Source organism: Topomyia yanbarensis, chromosome 2, assembly GCF_030247195.1.
Source record: "Topomyia yanbarensis strain Yona2022 chromosome 2, ASM3024719v1, whole genome shotgun sequence".
Lineage (NCBI taxonomy): Eukaryota > Metazoa > Arthropoda > Insecta > Diptera > Culicidae > Topomyia > Topomyia yanbarensis.
This window is the reverse complement of record NC_080671.1, coordinates 26,236,800-26,247,725: the sequence shown is the minus strand read 5'-3', so window position 1 is coordinate 26,247,725 and position 10,926 is coordinate 26,236,800. Positions and strand designations below refer to the sequence as shown.

At 41.6% G+C, this 10,926-nt stretch overlaps 1 protein-coding gene across 1 annotated transcript in view; it reads left to right on the top strand.

Moving 5' to 3' along the window:
* Positions 1-210: 210 nt before the first annotated feature.
* The window catches only part of LOC131678856 (guanine nucleotide-binding protein subunit alpha homolog), an 83,084-nt gene continuing 72,368 nt past the window's right edge, over positions 211-10,926 (top strand). The window contains exon 1 of the mRNA XM_058959266.1: positions 211-988. Within this exon, the coding sequence (XP_058815249.1) occupies positions 797-988 (192 nt within the window). The 5' untranslated portion in view covers positions 211-796. The remainder of the gene's footprint in view (positions 989-10,926) is intronic.

The window sequence follows — 10,926 nt, the reverse complement described above, 5'->3', positions numbered from 1 at the left end:
CTCCTCCCGTCATGCAGCAGTGAGTCGAGCAGGTCCCTTCTTCCACGGGCTGTGAGACAAACTTACCAGTGATCGCTCTTCGCTCTTCTTTCTGTCCACAGGGGAGTTCATTCGCACACGTATGATAAAGCCTGCTCGAAAACCACACACTTCGCGTTACCGAAGCAGCTCCAGAAGCACTTGCTCTCTCAGCAGTTAGTATACGTGAAAGAGCTCAGCTCGGTCGGTGTTGATATCGGTTGGCTCGTACGAATTTTCGCAAAATTTCATGTGTTTTCGGTCGAAAGCAGTGTTCAAAGTGTACGGAAAGCGTTGTTCCAAGTGATTTTCATTCGTGGTAGATAAAATTTGTACGTTTCGTGACGTTTTCATGCCGTAATTACGTGCTTTGAATCACTTGGGATTCCTTTTTTCGGGGACGGGTTTCCTTTCGCGAGAGTGACGTTTCTCGATTCGCCTCGACGGGTGTTTATTCTATGTGAGTGTATGCGTGCGCAATTGGTTGAAATAAAGTAATACACAACCAAAGGCACAGGAGAAAAGGTTTTGATTGCATGATCGTGAAGAAAGAGCTCGAATGTCGATGAAGTGAAGGAAGAAAGTGCAATCTTTTCGAGGTGTGAGTACTCGAATGTTTGTTTTTGCTGCAAGCAGTGGATCTCGGTATTGTACGCGTGAGGAAACATCATTCTCCCGTTGCGTAGTGAGCAGTGAATTTGCTGTGAAAGCCGATTGGTTGTGTGTGGTAGTAGTGATGGTGCTTGTCTGTGCTGTTGATATGTGATGAGATTTAAAAATGGCTACAGCGAACAACCGTAGGCGCGGAGAAGGCGGCTCATCGAAGCTGTCCTGTACCCGGTCATGCTGTGGAGATTTGTTTGGATACCTTCTGCGGCTCCGGGTCAGTCCGGAGGAGCTCGAACAGCGCTATAAGTCCCAAGAGATTGATAAGTTTCTCGAAAAGGATAAGCATGCATTCAGAAGACAGGTATGATATGGGCGGGGAAGTATTGCTCGAATGTCGCGCTGATTGTTTTCGTCGTATTTTGATTGTTTCAGTGTTCCCAGGCTTGAGGAAAAATATTTTTCTAAATTTATTTACATTTTTTATTTACATTTATTATTTACAATGAGTCATTTCTGTCATCCTTTGTATATTAAAAATCTCTTTAAAAATCGCTCAGAAAGTGTATATATTTCTGATTTATCAACAACTACCTCTGCTTCAGTAAGTCGGAAAGAGATTTCACATAAACCTTCAGTTGATTTTGTGAAGTAATCCATCAAAACACCGGCTTTTTATTTTTGTTTCAAGATATTAGTAGCGCAATTTTTGTCATTGATGGAACTATGCAAATTTGGCTTAACTAAAATGCCACCAAAGAACTTTTTTGATTTTTATAAAAAAATAACCCTTTAATTAATTAATTTGTGATGTAATAATATATAATTGACCTGTATACAAACATAACCAAAAGGGTATCGTAAAATGATAAATTAGAATTAGGCTAAGGTCCGACCTAGTAAATGGTTTTGGCTGTAAAATGCTCAATTTACATCGGATTATGTCGATTGATATACCAAATTAGTGATTAGACTTCTGGGCAACTTTCTATCCATAGCATTTCATTTATATTCAGGAGAAAATTCAAGATACAAGCATCTTATGAAAAAGTTAATTTTTGCTGTTTTCAAAAATGGTGGGGTAACCCCGACCTTCTATATTTTTGGTTGATTTAGTACAGATATTGCCCAACTTTTATGGATGTTCAGTGATAAACCAATGAACGTTATTTTAGTGAATTGTAACTCGGTATATGCGGAACAACAATCTGTTGTGTTTTTGCCGCATTAAGGTTGCACAGAGAATGCGCAAAATTCGCAAACGAAAAAAGCAGTTTTTTTCCACACCGTTTGTCAGATCTTCATAAAAATCAATCAGCAGTACTGTAACAACATTCTACATACGCTTTTGACCAATTTGAAAAGAGACTTTAATGTCCGGGAAGAACGTCGAAAGCTCAGTTCGGAAAGCGCTGAAGCCGCAGACCACTGTTACCGACGGAGGAAATTTTTGTTTCTAACCAGAATGAGGTGTTTCTTCGTATTCCACGGGGAGCCAGATATTAAAAAAGGCCGTTTAATAAACCCGTTCAAATCTAAACTATGTGAGATTATATTTCAACAATCAAAGGGAGCATGTTAATATTATCTACGAGATGTAAGTGCATAGGTGCACACTTTGTTTTCTTCTAGTGAATCTTTGCTTTTTTGCATATTTTGCGAAGATTTGCACAGTTGAGATTTCGGATATCAGATAGTTGTAGCATCGTCGTCATGATTATTCGTCACAACGACCGTGCGACATCAACAACCATCATTGTCACACACTCTGTGCAACATCGACCGTATATTCGACAAAACCAAGCTACCAATTGTTCTCGTTTTGCGAAATCTTTTTTCCTATTCTCAAAAGCTAGCGAATAGAATTCATAAAACAAAACCCGATGATTTGTTTGAAAATGGGTTATTGTTTTGAGTCACTATATAAATCAAATGAAATGAAAATAGATTTAGTCTTTATAGTTTATTACGAAACACGCTGTCAGTTCAACAGTTCAACGATGTCCACCGAGATTAAGCATGGTCCTGAAGCCGGATCGTCACAGGAGCCAGAAACCGCGAACGTAGAGACGATCAACAACCCACGTTTGAACCCACCAAGTATGACAGCATCGAACATCGAGTCATATTTTCTGTCGTTGGAATTCTGGTTTGCCGCGTCAGGCATCTGAAATCTACATGACGCAAAAAATACAATATTGTCATGGCACAGGTGCCACCGAACAAACTAACAGAATTGCGATCTATAATAGATGCCACACCGGCTAACGATAGGTACGTGTACATCAAAAGGAAACTTATCGAGCATTTCGCCGATAGTCAGCAAAGACGTCTCCAGCGCGTACTGTCCGATATGCCACTTGGTGACATCAAGCCTAGCCAACTATTCAACGAGATGCTACGAGTGGCTGGAAATTCGTTGGGTGAAGCAGTGCTTCTTGATTTGTGGGCCTCAAGACTACCACCACACGCCCAAACCGCAGTGATCGCTTCGAAAGGAGATGCAGACGAAAAATCTACCATCGCTGATGCAATTGTTGATTCAATGGGTCTTTGCGGCTTAACAGCCACAACAGCAGGCATCGATACACTTATACCAAAAACGCCGTCGGCATCCACAAACTCTGCCAGTATCGAGATACTGCAGCAAGAAATTTCCCGCAGCTATCCAGAAAATTCGACCAAATGTTCTCGCGAAAAAATCTGCAGGACTGATCACGTTCTCGCAGCAGATACACGTCGGATCAGCGCAATAGCCACGAATTGTCATACAAAGTATGCTGGTATCATCGCACATTTGGAAGGGAAGCAAGACAATGCCGAAAGCCGTACTCTCAGACAATCGTCCAGCAGCCAACAATGACGCCATCCGACTGAGCCTGCATCGGAGATCGGCGAACTTTCCGATACAGCTACAACCTTTCGTCTCAAAATTTCCGACACAGCTACAAACATGCAATTTCTCGTCGATACTGGAGCCGACGTGTCTGCTATACCGAGAAGGTCCGATTCAACCCAACTGAAACCAACCAACATCAAACTATTTGACGCAAATGGAACACCAGTATATGGAGAAGCATTGCTGAAGGTAAACCTAGGCCTTCGGCGAGAATTTTTATGGTCATTTCTTATCGCAGATGTGACATCAGGAATCATCGGCGCAGATTTTATCTGCCATCACGATTTGCTCATCGATTTGAAGCGCCGTCGTCTAATTGACAACACAACAAAGCTCGAAGCGATGGGAGTTTTACCAAGCATGAGCGAGCACTCCATCAAAACTTTTACTATTACATCACCTTACGCCGAACTGCTGACCGAATTCCCTCCATCACACGGCTGGCACCACCAGGTACAATTAGAAAATCGTCCGTTGTCCATCGCATCGAGACAACTGGTCAGCCGACATACGCCCGACCGAGACGGCTTGCACCAGAGAAACTTACAGCAGCACGCACTGAATTCGAATACCTGATGAAACTGGGAATATGCCGGTCGTCCTCCAGCAGTTGGGCTAGTCCACTGCATATGGTAAAAAAAAGCGGACGGCTCATGGCGCCACTACGGAGATTACCGCGCTCTAAACGCCCAAACGGTCCCGGATAGATATCCACTGCCGTACCTACAGGATTTTACAACCATTCTACAAGGCAAAACTATTTTTTCTAAAGTTGACTTGCAGAAGGCGTTCCATCAAGTACCCATCCACCCGGACGATATTCCTAAGACTGCGATAACCACTCCATTTGGATTATTCGAGTTCGCTTATATGACGTTCGGCCAGCGCAACGCTGCTCAAACCTACCAAGGACTGATTCACGAAGTATTGAGAGGATTTGACTTCGTTTTCCCATACATTGACGATATTTTCATCGCTTCGTCATCGCCAGAGGAACATCGAGATCACCTTCGGCAGCTGTTCACTAGGCTACGAGATCATCATCTTGCTATCAATGTTGCCAAATGCGAATTCTGTCGAGCCGAAATGTGTTTCGTTGGACACTCAGTTTCAACAGAAGGTATTCGTCCATTACCCGAACGTGTTGAAGCCATTCGTAACTACCAACGACCTTCGACTGTGAAGGAACTCAAAAGCTACCTCGCCATGATTAATTTTTACAGAAGGTTCATCCTGAATGCGATAGACACAAATACCGTTGCTTCAAATGACTCCTGGGAACAAGCGAAACGACCGTTCGTAATTGGTTTGGATGAACGAGACAATATTGGCGTTTAAGCAGTGCAAGCAACAACTCGCACAATCTGCATTGCTTGCGCACACAGCAAAGGATGCTGAATTGTCATTGTGGGTGGATACTTCAAATGTAGCAGCGGGACCATTAGGATTTTTTTCCAAGAAGTTTGACAAAGCTCAGCTCAAGTATAGCACCTACGATCGAGAACTGACTGCGATCTACTTGGCAGTGCGACATTTTAATTGTCTGAAGCAATACCGGTTCCAGATATGACGACGCCTACAATCGCACAAGCATTAATTTCTGGTTGGATTTCTCGCTATGGTGTAGCAACTCACATCACATCGGATCAAGGACGTCAATTCCAGTCGACGCTCTTCACAGAATTGGTACGAATGTTTGGTGTAAACCATATTCGAACAACACCATATCATCCACAGTCAAACGGCATCATCGAGCGGTGGCACAGGACATCGAAGGCAGCCATATTGTGTCACAACCCCGATCGCTGGACCGAGCACCTACCGATGATACTTCTGGGATTGCGGACCATTTATAAAGAAGACATCAAATCATCACCAGCCGAAATGGTTTATGGTACGACCCTTCGTATTCCTTCGGAGTTCTTCGTAGAAAACATACAGAACATTGCCGACTCGGAATTTGCGAACAACCTTCGTGAAGCCATGCGCGAGCTACGGCCGTCCGATACGGCCTGGCACGGAAAATGCAACGTGTTTGTTAATCCCGATTTGCAGACATGCAAACATATGTTCATCCGTAACGACTCGATACGACCGTCACTATCACCATATGATGGTCCATACGAAGTGCTAGACCGCACCGACAAACACTACACAATCAACATCAACGGGCGACGGACTGCGAACATTTCGATCGATATATTGAAGCCTGCCTACACAGTGGAGGACCATCAACCACAACCTACCATCGATCGTGGGGCTACAACTAGAACCGTCACTCGTTCTGGGCGACGAGTTCAGATTCCGCTTTGTTATCGCTGATCTTCGCCCAGACTAAAAAGTGGGTACTGTAGCATCGTCGTCATGATTATTCGTCACAACGACCGTGCGACAACAGCAACCATCATCGTCACACACTCTGTGCAACATCGACCGTATATTCGACAAAACCAAGCTACCAATTGTTCTCGTTTTGCGAAATCTTTTTTCCTATTCTCAAAAGCTAGCGAATAGAATTCATAAAACAAAACCCGATGATTTGTTTGAAAATGGGTTATTGTTTTGAGTCACTATATAAACCAAATGAAATGAAAATAGATTTAGTCTTTATTGTTTATTACGAAACACGCTGTTTCCTTTATTCCGCACTGAAAGAGCCATATAGTTCTTAATTCCAACTAATATGAACCTGGTGCATGTATTTTAATTATCATCAACAAAACTGTCAACAGCTTGAATCAATTTAAATTGGCATCCTCGTCTGATCCAAATTGTGCAAATTTTGAAACGAACGAGAAGTCGAATTTAAGTAGTATTCTAATCTGAAACTGGCATAAAATAGAATTAAGAGTTGTGCGATGGGGTTGAAAAGATTTAAATTTGTTCTAAAACCTGTTTTATTCCACCTAGCGGTGCAATTGTGCGTTTCTCATTTCTCTAAACTATGGCTCAGAGGCTGTGTATGTTCAACATAATTGTGGAAATGTCCATTACATTCTTAGTACACTTTGCACTTAAACACAATGGCTTGCCTGCCACGACCTTAATAAGCTACGTGTCGACGGTGAAACACTTGAAACAAAATGCTTTGTGAATTGTGGTGGTTTAAGGATGATGGGGTTGAGAGGGGGGTATGAGGGCTGGATGGGATGGTGGTCTGAGGGATGATTTAAGGGGATTTTGTGAACAGTAGAGGGAGGGGAGTAACCTCTCCGTATACCATCAACTACGCCCCTGCTAAAATCCAGAAACCTTATGCCAGTCAAAAAAAAAATCGGCCGGGATTAGGTTGACGTTTTTTATAGTGATTGCATAACCTTTCTATATGAGAAAGGCAAAAATGCGCCAAAATCCAAAAAAGTGAATTCTCGTCAATTTTTTTTCGAGTTTGCATCAAATCTCGACGTTTCATGCACCTTAAAGACATCATTAGCATCTAAAATAAAAATTCTATTTTTAATTTTTCCTATAGTTTATATGGAAAATTTCAGTGTGGCTGCACTCCAAAACTCGTAATTCCGGAACCAGAATTCCGATCGATCCAAAATTCATTAGCAGCCGATGGGAAGGTTACACCTTTCATTTGCACCCAAGTCTACCGCATGGTCTATGGTAGAACATAACTCATCATCATATTTTACCGCCGACGCCGGCTACTCTGCAGAAGGCAAAGAATTCTTTACATTTCCTTCCAATCATGCCCATATGAGCCTACCTAGTTCTAGTTTTCCGTTCTAAGTTTATAACTGATTCGCTCTAGAATACCTATCCGTCTTTCAATTTCATTGCTTTCGTTTCTCTTAGTCTCAAATTTGCCGAAAATAGCCAACAAAATCGATACAGTAACACCAAATTCTTGCTACACGGATGCGTTTCGGCTTCGCCTCATCAGAAACCGACACTAACTTTTTGTCGGAATAGATTAGCGCCGACTTGACGCAAATCCCTTAAAACTAAAACACACTTTGTGTTTCAATCGAACGACTGATCAAACGTAATGTCCCGTCCGAGCAGAAGTTCTGTTTATGCCGATGAGACACAGTGAAGCCGGAACTTGTCTTGGCTAAGCAGGCCTATGCGAAAGCACTATGCTATATTTCACCTTAGGGAGGAAAATTGGGTAAACACCAAAATTTCTCACCAGGGCGATTTTTTTTAGTAAAACCAGTCTTTGCGCTTAAAAGGCACAAATCCTTATTTGTTATACGGGTGCGTTTTGGCTTCGCCTCATCAGAAATCGACACTAACTTTTTGTAGGAAGATTACCAAAAAAAATTTCACCCTAGTGGGAAATTTTGTTGTTTACCCAATTTTCCTCCTTAGGGTGAAATATAGCATAGTATCAAATTCTTGTCAATTATGGCCTTGTATTTACTTGTGTTACGCCAGAGTTTTAATTTAACAATTGGGAGAATCAACATGGTGTAAATACTGCATCGACTCAAAAAAAAAACAAATCATGAAAACGAGATTAACTAAAACAAATTGGTCTAAAAATAAAAAGTTAGCACATTCAAGTTTTCTGAGTTTTTTTGCGAGCTTGTCACCAATAATCTTATACATCTTCTGCAGATTATCGTCAATCAACTTTGTGTTTGTCAAACCTGTTACTTCGCATTTTTCTTCGGATACGCACTACTTCCCTTTGAGGCAGACCATCATCTAAATATCGATAGTATGAACTATTTTATTTTCTAAAAGCAAATTTTGCGAAACCATGCAAAGCTTCCATCAAAACTTGCAGCACTGCCACTGCTCGAATTTTGTTAAATTTACCAACACCTTCACAGCCCGTTCATTCAACGACTCCCTCTCTCATCATCTCACACCATTCGCCTACAAGGCAATGAATGAAACATGCAAAACATCATCCAAACATATTTTGACGTTGCTGTCGGGACCTCTGCGATGAATGTTTGTTATGTGCACGAAATATCGAAAGTGAACCGAATCTTTCACCGCTTTTCGCAGCGCATACCCGTTTGCGATCTCCTCCGTGGGGTGCGAAATTGTTCCGAACATGTTTATAATGGCCTCTAATTGCCATTTAGATACGAGACAACCCCCGCTATCTACCTACCTTTCTAGCTTCGACTACCAAACTAGGCGACTTATGCTTGTCCTTATGCTGCATTCGAGCCAACCGTAGGGAGGTTGTTGGAAACTTTCCTTTACTGTGGGGTTGAATAACTCCGTTTTTTCTGCTTCTACCCACGGAACCGCCGATTATTATTAGGCTGACAGATTAATTAAAGCATACTCTGCGATGACGTCTACTCGGCTGTTAGTCTACATACATCGGTACGTGCGCAGACACGCATGCAGATTGGTAGCTCAAGCTCCGTCTTTGTTATTATCATGCTGTCGCGAACGATCGGCGATCGTGCCGTACCAACCTACCTACCTACCTACTGCGGATCGCGTATGATGCAAGATCGAACAGGAACTAAGCGGTGCGGTGTGATGTAAACAAGTTTACTAGGTCATAATGGTTGGTTGGATCTGTTGGTAGGTCGGTTGGGATTTTCCCGTTTGGCTTGATATGAAACCTGTGGGGGAGAAAACTATACGGTTACGACGATGTCAATGGCCTTTGTCTTGTGTGCCGTTTTTTGGGATTAGTCACGGGTGGTCAGCCAGCATGCCGGACACGGGGCAAGATGATTAATAAATTTTGTGCAATATCGCGAGCTGAGGGCTGATTAAGTTGCACAACGCTTTTTTGTTATGCGCGAAAAAAGCCCGATTTCAAAATTTCAATTGTTGGTATATTTTAAAATTCCTCAATTCCGTTAAAGACTGTCTGCCTTGAAGCGTGAGGTCAATCAGACCAGTTGTTTTGCGTTCTACCAGGTTGTTTGACTGCTAACTTACATTATTCACCGTCTCACGAGCCTGAGCAGGGGTGATATTTGATATGTATTATCAATTTCGTCACGTTCGGGTGTCATGTATGTATATCATTGTTACTCGAAACAGTGTTGAACTCGCTGTGACGTTTAGATTCATTGGTAAATGAGAGGCTAGTTTCGTTAGTAGTTTGATAGAGGATTTGTGTTGAGTTTTCTTGTTTCTAGCTGTACTGACGTCGTTACCTAGAAATGGAGTAACCAAACCAAACTCGTCATTGTGTACTTGGTGATCAGAAGACATGTAATAAGGATCTTTATGCACCTTTACACATTTTGATTTGGGAAATTAACCGAAAATTGTTTATTGTATTAGTTATTTTAGCAGAGCTTTTAATATTGGAAAATCCTAAACGGACCCTGCTTGAGCTGGAATATTCATCAGTATTGTATTTATTAATCAATATAACAATGATGAAATGGAAAACAATTGGAATCGATGATATGTCAGGATTGATATCAATATTTTTGTTACTAGTCTCGTCTCGTGTAAGATCCGCTTTAGCACAATGCTTGATGAGCAAATAATCTACTAAACTTAATCTTTTGCGACAACGCGATTTCCGGTTGCACTCAACAGTTAAGCATTTTCGATTCAATCAATTATCTACCTCCTTTTGTTTAATGATCTCAATATTAAACTACACAGTCCACATGCAGATTTTACATTAGATACTGAGTTTAAACCGATACCGAGGTTCTTCATAGATAACTGAACAGTTACTGTACGTGATATGATCTAAACAGTATAGTTTTGAGCTTTAGTAATTACTCAATTGTCACGTTCGTGCGATGATGTGATCCGATTCGGTTCAAGTATACTGCCCGTAATTACAAGTTAGTTCAATGTGGATAGAGATTCCCTTATAACATCGGACAAACATGCGATTACGGAATGGAAAAATACTGCCCTTTGTGGTAAAGATATGAAGCGTGTCAGACTTGTTCTTTGGGTTTAAAAGATCAATTTGAGCAGCTTCGATTTTTTGGCTCTTTTGACACACAGTCAATAAAAAATTTAAACAGTTGACATGACTGTGGTGATATTAAATTCACGAACGTGCAATATAGTTCGCTAATGAATATTTATCTATCAAAACATTCAACCCATTTTAGTACTGAGAAATATATAAACTTGATTGATTAATGTAAGTAAACTTCAAGGCGGCGTCCGATTCAGTGAAAGAAAACGAACTGTGGATGATAATGATTGAGCATGGCTTTCCGATAAGGATGACGCTGGATGGGATAAAATCAAGCCTCAATTAATCGAAGAGACATCCGATTTGGACTGAAACAGGGCGATGCACTCTAATCTATTTGGCAGTGCAATACGAAGATCTAACGTGCAAAGGAACGGAACCATCATCACGAGATCTCAAATGCTTGTTGGCTTCGTGCACGACATCGACCTCATTTGCATTGGTCGCAGAGCAGTGGAAGAGGCATTTTGGTTCCAAAGCGGAAAGCGATGGGGTACGGTACGAGGTTGTC